This window comes from Acomys russatus, chromosome 27 (genome assembly GCF_903995435.1).
Source record: "Acomys russatus chromosome 27, mAcoRus1.1, whole genome shotgun sequence".
In the NCBI taxonomy this organism is placed as follows: domain Eukaryota; kingdom Metazoa; phylum Chordata; class Mammalia; order Rodentia; family Muridae; genus Acomys; species Acomys russatus.
In genome coordinates this window covers 15,476,685-15,492,880 of record NC_067163.1, presented here as the reverse complement: position 1 = coordinate 15,492,880, position 16,196 = coordinate 15,476,685, and the positions used below count along the sequence as shown (strand labels likewise).

At 46.6% G+C, this 16,196-nt stretch overlaps 1 protein-coding gene across 1 annotated transcript in view; it reads left to right on the top strand.

Annotated features, from left to right (window-relative positions):
• LOC127210319 (indoleamine 2,3-dioxygenase 1-like) overlaps positions 1-6,585 on the top strand; it is a 49,919-nt gene extending 43,334 nt beyond the window's left edge. Inside the window, exons 10-11 of the mRNA XM_051170033.1 lie at positions 5,135-5,143; positions 6,073-6,585. Coding sequence (XP_051025990.1) covers positions 5,135-5,143; positions 6,073-6,422 — 359 coding nt within the window. The 3' untranslated portion in view covers positions 6,423-6,585. The remainder of the gene's footprint in view (positions 1-5,134; positions 5,144-6,072) is intronic.
• Positions 6,586-16,196: the final 9,611 nt, after the last annotated feature.

The window sequence follows — 16,196 nt, the reverse complement described above, 5'->3', positions numbered from 1 at the left end:
TGTCTCATGGCTATACACCTCCCTCTTCCCGTATCTCTGTGTGGCATGTGTGTGAGTCTGTGTGTGCACATGTGTCTTTGTGTATGTCTGTGTGTGGGTATGTGCATGAGTGTGTATGTGTGCGTCTCTGTGTATGTTCATGTATGTGCCTGTGTGTGTGTGTATCTAGAACTGAGATTTCTATTTCCTTCAAAGTCCAAGACAGGAGTTTCCCTGGGCTGCTAGAGGCCTCCTATGTCAGCCCCGCCACCCCCACTGTACCCCATTGTAGCTCTTGACATAGCAGTGGCACTTGGAATTTTTCTAGAATTATACATTCTCCTGGCTTCTCCTTTCACCTCCAGCCAGGGGAAATTTCTCCTAAATGGGCTTCTGTGGCTGGGTTCAGTCTACTTGGATGAGTCAGAGAAATTCCCACACTAAGGCTAACCTGATTAGTGACCTAATCGTGTCTGACAAGTCCTCCCGCCTCGGCTGTATAATATATCAGGGTGATGGAAGTGGCTCATAGCATTAAGTGCCCGAGGAACTCAGATGGGAATCTTGGGGAGCTAATTTTAGAATTCTACTGACCAGTATCTTTCAAAGGAATACATTCTATTTCCTCTTTTGTCAGAGGCATGATGGGAACCAGAGGTAACTTTGTTTTCATCAAAGTAAGTTCGGGATATGACACTTTGTATCTGGTATCTGCATAAAGGCTGGCCCTCTGCTTCAGGCCCTGAGACTGTTTTCTGTGTGGTGGTATCAAATTCTAAACGTCATTATAGTTTCAAAAACCATCTGGATTGTAGGGACTTTCCAGTAGTCTTGCCTCAGTTTCCCCACTCTGCATCCACCTTCTGTTTGGTCTGAGTTTCTCATTCGCTTCTTCAAAACGCACATGTTGGGGAGAACTTCATATGGAAACGAGATGTGTTCTTTTCAGTTCCCAGCCCATGACAGTTCCCAGGGAGGCCAAGAACTATAGAAATGTCACTTCAACTTCCCCTTTCCTTGGAATTGCTAGATATATACCAGGAAAAAGGCTAAAAATAGCCTTATCATCGGGACCGGAAATGAAAATGGCCCCATTCCTTTACAAAGAGCATCTCCGCCTGTGAGGGCCTGTGAGAGATGCTCACACAGATGCTCACATACTTAGGGGAGAGCAGTTTTTGTGTCTCACGGTGCTGCAGAGCACGGAGTGCAAAAGCAGACCCAAGTTCCTCATCATCTGACCTCCGAGCTAGTGTTTGCTGCATCACCTTCAGCATGGGCTGGCTTCAGCAAAGGCACGCTAGTGAGTCCTGGAAGGACACTACCCGGTGGCATTCTTGGTGATCATATCTGATGGTTCCCCTAGGCTAGCGGGGCCCTTTTAAGCCCTTGGCTTCAGTCTTCTGAGTATCATACTGACTGTCTTGTGGAATGCTTGTCATTCACTCATTCGTTCATTCACTCATTCATCCATTCATTCATTCATTCATTCATTCCTCCATCAAATGGCCCATAGTGAGGCTTACCACATTCCAGACACCATCATAAGTGCTGGAAACAGCAGCAAAGAAAATCACCCATGTGGTCCTTGTGATTTCTGGATGAGAAGATAGTGAATAAACAAACCTCATCGAAGCAAACATCCTGCACTATGTGTTACAACAAGAGGCTGCGTGGGGCGATGGATGTAGGGTGCTAGTGGGGCACCACTAGGTGTGGTGGCTCAGGTGTCTTGTTTATAGACATCTGGAAATACCGTGTCCCAGATGATGTGTGAACAGCCATGCATGGGTAGCCGGAGCCATGTGGATTGCTGTTCCAAGCCAAGGGAGCAATTGCGGTGACCTTGAAGAGAGGGTCAGATTGCAGGAGAATGAGGATGCCAATCACTGTGGGGGGCCTCACAGCATGGGCAATGCTGTCTTCCTTTCTGCCTGGCACAGTCCTGGGATAACTGGCAACCAGTCTGGGGCTTTAGGCTATGAGTACACCTGCCCAGTTGGGTACGATGGTAGAGAACAAGGTTAGAAAGAAAGCACGAGAGGTGGCCCCAAGGAGAAGAGGCTGAGATGGAAATGGATGCCAATCACCGTGAAGATGAGGGAGGAGCCGGACCACAGAGAAGTGGGAGCATGTGTGCACGCACAGCTGCTCATTACACAGATGGCAGCACCTGTGCTGGTGTGGACCAGGTCCAATACCCCTGCAGGAGTCACATCTGCATCATCTCTTTCGCATAAAACGCCGTTCTCCACTCTCACTAGCTTGAACTCTGATATGCTTTGGGCTGTTCACAGGTCCCATTCAACTCCCCTACAAACTAGGGAAACTGAGGCTCAGAAAAGCCTGTACAACATGGCTGAAAAGCAAAGGCATCAGCAGCCGTTCTTACTTTCCAAGGTCAATAGAACAATAACCAGCTGGTATTTGCTTCATGTTTAATATGCTCCAGGTACCTGGCAAATAGTAATTGGATCAGTTCTTACAATGGCCAATAAGATAACTATGAACAGCAATGCAAAACACAGCTCTTACTCAAGGGAGTAAGAGTTAGCTTATTTTTTGGCCAAGTATTAGTGCCCAGAAACACAGATTCAGGTTGTCACTCAAATAAGAGGTTCCAATGTGGAAATGATGGAAGAGTTTTTGTAGTCCAAGGACAAAAAAAAAAAAAAAGTTAGCAATCAAGGAATCTTGTGAGTACACTGATGGGGACCTAAGGCAAGCAAGTCACAACAAAACAAGGCGAGCTCTGCGCATAGGCCACATGTAGATGATATATGGTAGTGCCAGAAGCTTCGGGGTGCCAGAAGCTTGTTGTCTACTAAGTCAACGCATTCCAAACATTGCAACTCTCCAAGATCAATCAGCTTTGTAGAATCTTTAACATAGGCATGGCCTGCCCCCAGGAACTTCAGTTTGTGCTAATACTGTGAGGAAGGCAAGGCTCGGAGAGGTAAAAATGCACTAAGCCAGGGCTAACAACCAAAGCACAACTGTACCTGCCCGGAATAGAGACCTAGTCCTGCAGCCCTCGTGACCCTCTCTTCCTGTGTACCCTTTCCTCTGCTTCCTGTGTGGACCTCCTTTCGGAATGTGACTGCCCCAGTTGGTCACTATGGAAATTCATGGGAACAATTGACCTCAAACAGCCACTACATGTGGCAACCTGGCTCCTTGTTGTATTTGCAACCTCAGAGTATTGTCTGGGGAAGGGCGAGGATACAGGCAGGGGAGGGAGCCTGTGGTTGCTGCATATGTGGAGTCCACGGGTCCCTTCTCTGAACACAGTGACTTAGACTGACAAGAAGCAGAGACAGTTGTATAAACCTGCTACTTGTCCTGTCACCCAGGGGCTGGTGTGTTCTTCAGTGAAACGGGTAAATGGTGATGGTAGATATCCACGTGATAAAGGAAAACGGAATTGCAACTTTGGAATGCTGTATGTGTGTGTTTGTGTGTGTGCGCGCGTGTTTGTGTCAGGTCTTATAATGATGGGAGTCTGGGAACTTAAGCCTTTGTTTCTTTAGGAAAGAAGGTTAAAAATTGCCCTGCCCCATCTTCTGCCAAGGGGTCAGGGTGAGAAAGTGAGTTCACTGCATGTGTTTGTAAGGTGTAAGCACTGCAGGTGTCAGTGTCGTCTCCTGTGCCTCAGTATGCTTCAGCTAACAGGTCAAGACTAGAAAAAGTCATGGCAGGGGGCTAAATATGAGACAGAGAGTGAGAGAGAGAGAGAGAGAGAGAGAGAGAGAGAGAGAGAGAGAGAGAGAGAGAGAGAGAGAGAGAGAGAGAGAGAGAGAGTCCAACTAAGGGGGACAAAGAAGGTACAGGGCAAAGGAGAAGAGGAGAAGGTACTGGAAGCTCACAAGTGAGCAGGAGCCCCAGGCTTTCTCCTCACAGCTGGCTGTAGGCTTTGGTGCCCATGACATTGGTCATATTGCTGCTCTTGTCAGTCATGCTGGTCAGCAATACCTGCTGACAAATCACTTGGCCACAGATCTCATTAAAAGAGGAAAAGGTACCGGTTCAACACTATAAACGTTCCAAAGTGTTTCAGGCAATAACGGTTACGTGTTTGTGTGTGCCCGTGTGTGATTGGGAATCTGTACTTGTGTCAGGCTATAGAGTTTGTGATGAGCAGAAGGAGTGAGGACTTGTTCAGAGCCTCTAAACTGTTCTGTTGGTGGCGGTGATATAATGTGTGCACGTAAATGATGGAGCTGTTTAAATCACAGTTAAGACCAATGATGCAGACTCCGACCCTTGCTTCTCTGGAAAGTCTTTCAAATGGATCAGAGGAAGGTTCCAATGTGGCACTGTAGAAAGATGAAGTCAAGTTTACAACTCCTTGGGTACTCGGGCAAGCTTCACTGTCTTTTCCTCAAAGCACCATGTACATCGTGCCCGCTTCCTCACTGGCTCCCTCTCCATTTTTTTCTTTTCTTTTCCTTGCTCTTGCCCAGGTGGAAGGATAACCCAGCCATGCCTGCGGGGCTGGTCTATGAGGGTGTTGCCACAGAGCCTCTGAGGTACTCTGGAGGAAGTGCAGCCCAGAGCTCTGCACTTCAGGCCTTTGATGAGTTCTTGGGCATTCGGCATTGCGAGGAAAGTGGTAAGCAGCAATCTGGCTCACCCCTGCTTTTAAGGAGAGAATTACAAAGAGTAGGGGGGCGGCATTTTTAGTGACTCATAAAACCATATATAAATGAAAATGCCCTGAAGTTTACACTTGGTTAAACTACCAGACAGATGTGTACACACCATCTCTTCCATCACATTAGTCAGTGTCCCTGGTTCATCTTGGATTCAATTTCAACCCTTAAGACATATTGCTGTGATCTTGGCTGTTCCGTGTCGTGTTGACTTAGGTCTTTAGTCCATAGATTTCCCTTTCTACAGTAGAGTGATGGTGTCAAATTCAAAGGGCAGGAGCTTGTGTAGGCCATTCTGAAGCAGCGAGTGATGGCCTGAGCTCCTTTCCCATGAACTGGCGCAGCTTCCCGCTGAGTTCATATGGACCAGAAGAGAGAGCCCATCATTCTGAAACCTTTGCAAACAGGTGGCACATGCCTTTAATCCCAGCACTTGGGAGGAGGCAGAGGCAGATAGAGCTCTGAGAGTTCGAGGCCAGCCTGGTCTACAGAATGAGTTGCAGAAGAGCCAGGTCTACACAGAGAAACCCTGTGTTGAAAATCCAAAACAACAGCGAGAAGTAAAAAATTTTAAAAAAAAAGAAAAATTGTTATTGATTTGCCTGGCAGCATAGTGCTATGTCCTTAATGGCTACCAACCAAGCAACCAACCAACAACAGCAGCAACAGCAACAACAACAGCAACAACAACAAAAACAACAAAAATACAGGAATTTCATGTTTCCAAACTTTAACTTGAATCAGAACCAAAAAGAATTGACTCTTCGGTCTCATCTGTATGAGCTGTTGTCTGGAACAGCCAGGGTTGTTTCTGATTTTTAGCATTTGATTTTAATCATTGACTCTCAAACAAACAACAACAAAAACAAAATGCCACCAAGAACAGCAGCAACAACAAAAATCTCCAAAACATAGTTAAAGGTGTAACAGTTTTCTAGTAAATACTTGAGTTTTTAGTATTTTGGCCTTTTCCGGGTTTTTACTAAAACATCCACTTCCTCTATGTACACAGTAACTTCCATTTCCCTGGCTACCCTACCCCTACACCCCAGCAAGAAGTATCTAGCAAACAATTCACCAGGCCGTTTTGCCAATCTGTGTCAGGGTTTGTGTGCATGCTTATAAGTGTGCCTCGTAGCTCTTAGCCAGAAAGACTATGTCATTCATGTTTGGTTTGGGATTTGGACACACAGGCTAGTAGGTACCTGTTCAAGTTTATTATCTGGGAGATGCTTGCTTTTTATTCTCGCCTGCAATCTCCTGCCAACACCCAGAAGTGAAGTGTACACTTGAATATTTGGCTGTTATTTAAAAAAAAAAAAAAAAAAAAAGACCAACTATACTGTGTAAGAATCCTACCAAGTATTTCTGGTGCCATTTGTGCAAATGCTCTTGAGTGTCTGCCTGGAGCTAAGGTGTTGCTCTGGGCTATTTCTTTCAGTAGGCTTCCTGCACAGAATGAGAGACTATATGCCTCCATCCCATAAGGCCTTCCTGGAAGACCTCCACTCGGCTCCATCACTGAGGGACTACATACTGGCCTCTGGTGCTGGGAGCTGCCTGATGGCCTATAACCAGTGTGTGGATGCAATGGTGGAGCTGCGAAGTTACCACATCAACATGGTGGCCAGATATGTCATCTCTGCTGCTGCCAAGGCCAGAAGGGGCATGCCAACCCATCTCTCACCCCATGCCTTGGAGGACAGGGGCACTGGAGGCACTGCAGTGCTGACCTTTCTGAAGAGTGTTAGGGAGAAGACCATGGAAGCTATCCTGCATCCCAGGGCTTAGCAGTTCATGTCCTGTGTCCTGTGCATTGGCCCCGTGGGAGCCAGAACCAGGGCCAGAGCACTGCCTGAACCCAAGCAAGTGTTGCTCCAAAGAACACCATGTCCTTTGTTCGTAAACTGTGGCTCTCACGCCACACCGACCCCAGCCGGTTTGCTTGCTAGAAACCTTTATACCCTGCTCAATCCCCCTGCCTCATAGCAGACAGATGCAGCCATGTCTTCATTCAGTATTCTGTGGGCATGTCAGAGATACCCAAGCTCAATTCGAAAAGAATCAAATTGCCTTTCGGCATGTTACCTAATCTTTTCTTCCCCTCAATCTCTCTTCCCCCACCTCTCTCTTGTCTCCTCTTATTTCTCCTCCACTTTCTCCTTTTCTCACCTCTCCTGATTACTTCCTTTTTCTCTTCCTCTCTCACTTCATTCTTCCTTCCCTTCTTCCCTCCCTTTTTCTCTTTGAAACATAGTCAAACAGGCTCCAGACTGACTTCCATCTACAACCCGGGATCCCCCTGTCTCAGCCTTCCGAGGTTATACGAATGTGCCATGTTGTGCTGCTTGCTGTAGGGCTTTGCTCGTTTCTCTTAGCCCCTACTGGAGAAACACCCCCTGTTTTGCACATACCAGGCAATTGCCCCACCACAGGACTGCAGTCCCAGGGCTCGGTGTTTCTGATTTTGAAAGAAAGGCTTGATGAGTTGTGTGGGCTGGCATTGAGCTCTTTAGCCAGTCAGGCCTTAGTCTTTGAGCAGCTGGGATGTATAGGAGTGAGCCACCGAGCCATGCTGCTGTGGTTGCGGCTCTAAAGATGATGGTGATGATGGTGATGGAGATGGAGATGATGATGATGGAGATGGAGATGGAGATGATGGAGATGGAGATGGAGATGGTGATGACTGTTGCCTCCCCCTCTTCCTCTTTTGTTTATTTTTGGTTTTTGTTTTGAGACAGGGCCTTACCATGTTTTAGCTCAGGTTGCATGAACTCATGGTAATCCTCCTGCCTCAGTGCCCTGGGCACCCAGTGGTTGTATTACAAGCATGAGACACCACAGCCGACTGTATATCCACTCAATTCACTAAGCCCCTGCTGTGCTGGAGGCAGGGACCTTCTGTGACTGAGACAGCCTTTTCCTCCTTGCCCATGCTGAATTTGACACTAGAGGGAGGTAGATGCTTAGTGGAGATTTGTGGGATGAGGTCCCCAGCATGGGGGCTATCAGCTACTGACTTGGAACTACTGGGCCTTCCCCCACATGGTGTAGACATTGCAAATTCTATTTTAATTCTCTTTGCTCTATTTTTAGGACGATGTTTTTCTTTTTCCTAGTGACACTGGAAATTTGTGCTTGAAAAATGCTTCAATTGACCCTTTGAAAGCAAGTGAGCCAAATAGGAATAAATAATAAGTCCACATGTTTAGGATAAAAATAAATGTGGTTTTTATTTTTAAAATTTTCTAGCTCAAAGTCTTATTCTACCTGTATGCAGAAACTCCAACCTCACAGTTTAAAGTAAATTTTCATTAATTAGGGTTTCTCCACTTTGCCAATGCATGTGTGTATATTGTACACATCTGCAAGAGACTTTCATTTCATGGTCCTGTCTAGGAACAGAGTATCAGTGAGGGCCATTTGTCTATTGCTTGGCCTCTTCCAACTGCTTGTCTCCTGTATAGATCCAGGTCAGGTGGACTTAGCAAAGCAGTTTGTCCTACCTAGAAAGCCTTTCAGCCCTGATAAACCTGTTATCCCACAGTCCTTGTGACCATAAGGAGACACAAGACTGGCTTAGTGTCTCTACTTTCCAGTGTCTGGGAGCAGAGAGAAGGCTATATTCAAAAGAGAGCTCAGCCAGGTCCTACACTAAGGCATCAGGGCCTCTTCTTGCCTCATATCCTCTCGGCTGCATTTGGCAAAGATTGGGAGATACACATGACCAGGATAAGGGCTTCTTAGAGTCCCAGTGTGATGCTCCTTTGTCGCTGATGCTGCTAGTGTAGGGTTCAGTGTACCATTCTTGTGTTGTGCCCAGAGCTTTAGCCCCAAAGAGTGAGCTTACAATGACCCAGAAAGCCTTTTCTCTCCACCCAACATTACTATCTCCTGCTGGCATCTCTTTTGTCCCTCAGCATAAGGGCACAAATCTTCTCTGGAATGAACCAATGTGTGCCTTGGATCTAGGAAGTGTCTGGGGTGGAATACAGTGCCCTCTATGTCCCCACCTCTTGTGTTCTCAAAGCGTGGGGGCCTTCAATTCAAGACCTGGCTTCAAATTCTGTGGTTCCCATGTTTGAAACAATATGGTTTTTAATCAGTCCCAGAGAGAAACTGATCCTCATTCTCTCATTTAATATGAAATGAAGACATCAAGTCTCAGGGTAGAAAAAAGAGAAGGAACTTAGGACAAACTTTGTTGTGAAGTGGGGCTCAGGTGCATTTCTCAGGTATGCTCCTCATCTGGGGGTGTTAGGAGGTAGAAAATGGCAAGGATGTGGTCAATGTGGCTGACAAGCCTGGGTTCCCGTCAGCTTGGGTTACTTGTTATAAAGGTGGACACGTTGTGGAGCCTTCTGAAGCCACGATTCCCCCACTGTAGAAAAAGAAACATCCTTATTGCTGTATGAAGCGGAGGCATGCTTTCTAGCCTTCACACTGCCAATCTGGACATCCCAGCCTGTAGCTCGGTGCCCTGTGGAAACTAGACATATCCCCTTTTGGTTGTGGGCCTGCTCAGGAGTTGCTGCCACCCATGTTGCCCAGCATGATGAGAGAAGACCCAACTGCTAGGTAAGGGAAGACTGGCATTCAGTGCTGGTTTCTACTGGCTGTGTGTTCTCACACTGCTGTGAGAACCAATGTTCCGATGTCTTCATGTGGAGGAAGGAGCTAGAGGTGCTGATGCTGATTCTGTTCCCATCTGGGAGACCACGTCTAGGTTTTCTTGCTACTCAGAGACAAAGTGGAGCTTGGTATCTGTTTCTATGTGCAGTGAAGAGGAGAGAGATGAGTGTGAGCAGACAGCACAGTGGACCAGGGGCTATTCTCAAAATCACCTAGCCAGTGACAATGAAGACCTTTGACTCCGAGAAAAGAATATTCATCCAGGTACACCCCTGTCATCCCAGCACTCAGGAGGCAGAAGCAGGAGGATTAGGAGTTCAAGGCCAGCCTAGGATACTTAGAAAAATTGGAACAGAGAGGAAGTCAAGGAAGGAGAAAGAGGGGAAGGCGTGGGAAGGGAAGGAAGACAGGAGGAGCAGAAAGGAGGGAAGGAGAAAGGAAGGGAGGAGAGAGATGGCTACAGCCTAGGCTTACTTTGAATAGGACCCTACTTTGTCCCTCAATGTGACAGGATTGAAAAAAATTGTGCGAGTTTTTTGTCTGCAGAGCAAAGTCCGCTGAAAGAGACCCCAGACTCTATCAATGTGGATGCTGGGGAGGTTACACAGGACTGGAAGAGTGCTTTGCTCTGTCAAGCTTGCTCAGTGCGTTTTGTTTGTTGTGGGCAGGGAGGGGACAAATGCGGACAGGTCAGCTGCTCTCCGCAGTGAACAGCAGTGGGTGGGCAATGCTAGTCACAGGTGAAGAGGTGAGCTCTAGGGACGGACAGGGTCACATTCAGCCCTCCTACAAAAGGGTGGATGTTTGCAGAAGACAGAAGTAGGGCCGAGAACAAAAAGATCTCCAAGTCAGTGCAGGGTCGGATCCAGAACAGACACTCGGATCTCTGGATGGAGTTGTTTCCTTGATAATGGTGACGGGGCTGCTACTACAACCACAGCCGATTGTGGACTCTGACCGCCTTGCCTTTTCATGTACTGCAGGATCCACCCACATCCAGACGGAATAGGATGGATGGGACTTCCACAAGGGCTTTCCGAACAATACACCATTTTATTGTTAGGAGCTCAGTGGAGATGAAGATGTGTGTGCCTTGATTTTGCACTTTGGAAGCTGAGAGAGCTGTGTCCCTCTTGAGGTGCGGCCCAGAGCTAGGTAGGGAGTCAAGGTCGACTAGAGCTGCTGAGCTCCAGCATGCGACTTGGCTTTATTGCTTTCTTGGTTTTGTTGTTTGGCTATTAGAAGCATATTGAGTATTTATTACTCTTGAAAATAACCCAAAGTCACTCCAGCCGGGCATGGATACAACCTTTTAAGGAGCCAGTGTCTTCCGGTCTCCTGCACTGATGACAGGGGCAATGTGAGCTAAGTGTGTCTTGTGCACAAACGAACCAGAGTCCAAATTCCATGGAGTGAGTCTTCTCTGGTTCCTTTGAAAATTGTCGTTCCTTGTTTCTAAGTAAGTGTTAAAGTAAAGACCGTCTAGAAAGAAAAGTGGGGGCGGGGGGCGGGGAGAAGAGAGAAAGAAAGAATAAAGTAGAGTAGAAGGAAGGAAGAAGGAAGGAGGGAAGACGGGCAGAAAGGAAGGAAGGAGCAAGGAAAAAGGAAGGGATTTCAAGATTATAGTCCTGATTGGACTCAATTTTTAGGTCTGAGATAAAGTGCTCAGTGCTTGCTAGTCAGTTATTGTTCCAGAACAATTTTCCCTGTACCAAACGTGGCATTGCCTGTTCTCATGCATAGATGTGATATTTGCTTTGCTAATGAGGGAAAGGCTTGTCTCTTCCTTTGCTCACTTAACAGTAAACTTAATAAAGAAGTCAGTTTTTACTGCTTTCTGAGACGCAATCGTTGGTTAGTGCCTGCAGTTCAGCATCTGCTTCCAAGGAACATTAAAAACTGATTTCCTGAGTGTAAGCATCATCAAAAAATAAATGAAAAAAATTTTTTTGCAAAGTCATTTGCCTCATAAACTCTCAAATCTTTGGGGCTGCGTGCTTCCGTGGCAGCTGCAGAGTTAGCACGCCAACCCTATTGCACACTTACCTTTAATCGCTTAAATGGCTTTGTTCCCTTTCACAGATGGGTACCTTGTGGGCAACCTCACTGTGCCCTGTGGGAAAGCATGTGCGGAGCCTCAATCTCCTCTCTTGTCCCCTGGACTGCAACCCTCTCACAGGGCTACATTGTTTCCTAACTGTGAAGTGTGTGTGGAATTTACAGGGCAGCATCTCTTTGCAGTCTGGCCCCAAGCCTACTAATGTTAGAGATGGGAATGGCTTTTGATTGTTCCAGCAGTCTTGGGCCAAACTTTTCCCCTTTAGGACCCCCAACATTTTAGAGTCCAGAAGGCACAGGAGACTTTTCTGGCCAAAATATTCTAAAATCACTTATTAAGTATGCACAATCATTTATTTTATCATCTACTGACGTTATTTCAATACACAAATACTTTCATTTAAATCTCATTTGTCAATTAACACTGAGAGTAGTAATCAATTGTGTGACTAATCAAACACAAATAAAATACATACGTACATGCTTGTTGGCATATAGAGGGAATTTAGAAACTGCAACCACAGCATTCATAATGAGAATAATGAATAGCTCTGAGTCTCAGTACAACACAGCAGTGAACCCACTGTCAGAGTGAAAGGTCGGGACCATCATGCAGAGCAATGGCAAGCTTTAGTCACCATCCTCAGGGAACCATGTGTGGTCCATGGCTGGGAACCACAAGTCACTGCTGCCCACACCAACACTCAGATGGGAAGGCTGACAGAGACAATGCAGATAGAAGATGTGTGCCAGATTGCCTGGTCACTTTTACCCCTCAGTTTAGGGCTGAGCAATCTCTGATTCTTTGCTGTGAAAACGTAGGGCATTAGCATACTGACAAAGTGAAAGTTCTGTTGCTCAAACCAAGAGAGACCCAAATTGTCTGGGGAGCCCGGGTTACCCCTAGACCCACCAGCTTCTGTTTTGTGCTCTGGCATGTGGAAGTTTGGAATTCCTAGCTAGAATGACCTCGAGCTCTTGGACTTTACAGTTTGCTTCCTGGGTTCATTATGGAATGTGCAGTTGGTATTGATCCAATGACTGTGGGAGAGGGTCAATGGCGCAGCTCCTGCGTGCATGCAACAGAACAAAGCTGCACGGAGAAGGATGCTGAGTCAGAGAACGGCCGTATCTGTCTCCTGCTCAACACGAAGTCCTGGGAAGTCTGAGAAACATCATAATTAATACAGTGCAGAGGACTTGTGTGTTCCAGGTGTGTGTCCTCCCACTGAGCCACTCACCTCGCCCAGAGAGTTGTCTTTCATTTTATTCCCCTTAGCACGTTTCCTGGCACTCTGTGCTGGTGAAGATCAAGAAACTAGGGAGATGGGTTAGTGGCTAAGAGTGCTTGTTCTGCAAAAATGAGCATGCGACTTCAAATCCCAAGCACCCATGAAGAAGTGTGTGTGTGTGTGTGTGTGTGTGTGTGTGTGTGTGTGTGTGTGTGTGTGTGTTTCTAGAACGGCAGGGTGGAGACATGATCCACAGAACTCACATGCCAGCGAGACTCTGTCTTAAGGCAATAGGAAGAGAGTGACAAAAGAAGACACCTACAGTCCCCCCCCCCACGGTCTCTCTATGGGCACACATACAGACATATGCAACCCTCCTCTCCCACATAAGCTGTAATATAGAAAGAACCTCAAGCATGCTAAGCAGAAACTATGGCTGAGCTCAGTCCACAGTATATTATCTGAGAATTTTAATTTGAATGTGGACTTTTGGGTCATCGTGTAAGTAGTATGACTTACTGAAATAATTTGCTGCACTGCTACTTTGTAACCGTGTGGCATTTATATGCCAACATCCCTTTGCACTCTGACCCCAAGCCTAGCCAATGTGAGAGACAAAAGTAGCTTTTGAGTGTTTAGTTTTTGCTTGCAGATCTGACTATTTACCACAAGAGGGCAGTAGCAACCTGCAAATCTTTATGGTGCTTGCAAAGGCGCTAGATTCTGAGCTTCACAGGCATAATATTCATATTTTTAGAAGCCTTTCTTCCCTCCACAGGAGCCCTGAGAAGACCTTGAGAAGTTATTTCACCCCAGGTGCTGCCTTCAGCCAGAACCACATTAAATCAGCACAGATGGCTCTCTCTGGGCCCAAGGGCAAATGACAGTTTATTTGTAAAAGCTAAACTTAATAATTATAATGACGTACAATAGATATAATATAGGAAAACACTGATAGATTTATTTTAGCCAGAGAGGAGTTCTCCCCACCTCCATGAGCAGTGTTATTTGACCGTTCAAGAAGCTTAAATGGAGACAGATTAGGAGATTAGTAACAGGACCAAGCATTGGAGAGAAGATCACACAGTCAGTCACACAGGAAAAGCCACATGGTTACCCAGCTTCGAGAGCAATTATTAGTTGGAGTTTTGTCTAAAAAACAAAAGAAAAAACAAAAGGGCAGATATATCAGCACATAAATGAAGTCTCTTTCTCTTTGCTCTCCCTTTGCCTCAAACGTGGGACAGGTGACCCACATGGACCATGTACTCTGTAAAAGGCCAGTGTGTGCCCAGCCTTTCCCCCTTAAAGTGTCCTGAACACCACTCCAGCTCAGGATGGGTCCAAGGCACTGACAGACCAAAGCAGTGAGTTGATTACCCTGACTATTCGTTATCACAGAGCCCAATCTTGTTCTAACCTGCCAAACATGTTGAGGGCCTGGAAGGAAAGCTTATGCCTTTGTCTTAAGGCATAAAATAGTGGAGGAGCTCCCGTGTTTCTACCCTCCCAGACTTGTCAGCAAGGAAGGCTATAATCTATATGTCTTTGGTTGAGGGGGAAAAAGAGCTGCTTTCCCTGCCTCTCCCTCTCATTTTTAGGGAAGTATTTCTCTGACATTAATTCCTGCCCTGGCCACCATGGAAGGCCTATGTCATGGTCCAGATTATATAAATAATCTGTGTGTGTGTGTGGGGGGGGGGGTGCATGCATGTAGGTGCTTGTGGAGGTCAGAGGACAATCTCAGGCATCAATCCTGAGGATCAGCCACCTTCTTTCTTTAGACAGGGTCTCACCTGCGCTCACCAACTGGTGTCAGTGAATTCTATCATCTCTGACTTTCCGGCACTGGGATTATAAGTGAATACTACCTTGCCCAACTGTTTGTTTTTTACACTTATTTTGCAGTGTGTGTGTGTGTGTGTGTGTGTATGTGTGTGTATGTTGTGTATATGGACATGTTCATGTGTGTACATGCATGCACAGGTGGAGGCTAGGATAGGTTATCATAGGGTATTTTCTTCAATCACTCTCCACATTAATTTTTGACACATGGTCTCTTACTAAACATGGTTCTGCTAGGCTGGCTGGCTAATGAGCTCCGGCCATACTCCTCCCCCTTCCAGCTTCCTTCCTCCTTCTCCTCACCTTTGTGTTGGGGTAGAGCCAGATGCACCATTACAGCAGGCTCTTCATGTGGGTGTTTTGGGATGTGAACTTGGGTTCTTATGCCACGGGACAGGCGCTTTCTGGGCTGAGCTATCTCTCTACCCTAGGCTATCTCCTTTTAAAAATCTAACCCAAATCACTTGTTTTGGTGCACTACAGTATTATCAGAAAGAACTGCAGACACTGGGATGTGGTTCTGCCATACAGCTCTTGCTGTCTATGAAGGGACCTGCTCCCATTCTCAGCACTGGCGGAACGCACAACAAAACAATAGCAACACTTCAGGTACCAGAGAGCCTGACAATTAACATTAGGGTCCCAGGGATAGCCCCTCAAGGTCCCTGGCCCACGGGCTACTTTTCTGGGTGAAAACATGTACGGTCTTGATGCCCACCGGGCCTGTCTAACCTGTGCAGTGACTCCGACCTCCCAGGCTGGAGACTTTCTCTACTATCTGAAGAGCATCTGTTTTTGTGAACAACACAGACTGTTCCTCTTTCCTGTTCAAAACTACCCAGGGATGCCATTAACTATCCCAGGTGGTTGGTAAGATTGGGGGGTTCTCCCCTGCCTCGTGGCTGAGAGCTACAGGAGTGGCTCGCTTCCTGTCTGCTCTCCAGGAAGTGGAGAAAATTAGGGGGAAAGCAATCGTCTCTGTTTTAAGAGGAAACATCCGAGAAGTCCAATGCATATATTTTTGCTTTGCTGTCTCTTACTGTTGAGGACTTTGTGGTCACAGGGGAGACTTCTGAATATGATCATTACAGGGACCAGCCATGCCCGAGGCAAAATGTTATGACCTTTAAAGAATGTGCATGTGTGGTTGAGGAATGACAAAACCTATTTATCCTTTTTAAAATTTAAAATTGTGTGTGTGTGTGTGTGTGTGTGTGTGTGTGTCCTTGGAGGTGGGGCATATGCACAGGAGTGTAAGTACCTGCTGTCGCCAGAGGTGTCAGGGGCCTCTGGATCTGGAGTCATAGTCTCTGTGAGCTTCTGCAAGAGGGTGCTGGGAATCCAACTCCTGCCCCCTGTGAGCAGTACTCACTCCCAATCCTGGAGCCATAGCTCCAGCCCTCCCTCCATTTCCAATTCATCTTCCCATCCTCTTTCTTCTTCTCTTCCTCCTCCTCCTCCTCCTCCTCCTCCTCCTCCTCCTCCTTTTGTTTTCTAAGATGGGATCTCACTCAATAGGTAGCCTGGGCTAGTCTCAAACTCACAATCCTCTTGCCTTAGTCTCCCAGGAGTTTGAATTTCAAGTACACGTTGCTACGTCCTGCTCTACACAGTCTCTTACGTAGTTTAGTTTTCTCAGTGCTGTTGGTATTCTTCAACCCCTTTCCTCAGATAGGAGTCTAAAGTACCCTGTGCTGCTTAACAGGCCAGCAATGGACGAAGGCGTTAACACTCTCTGCTGGATTTGCATTTTGATAGGACTAGAAACTAAGTGTAGTTGTTACATTTCGGCAATGGA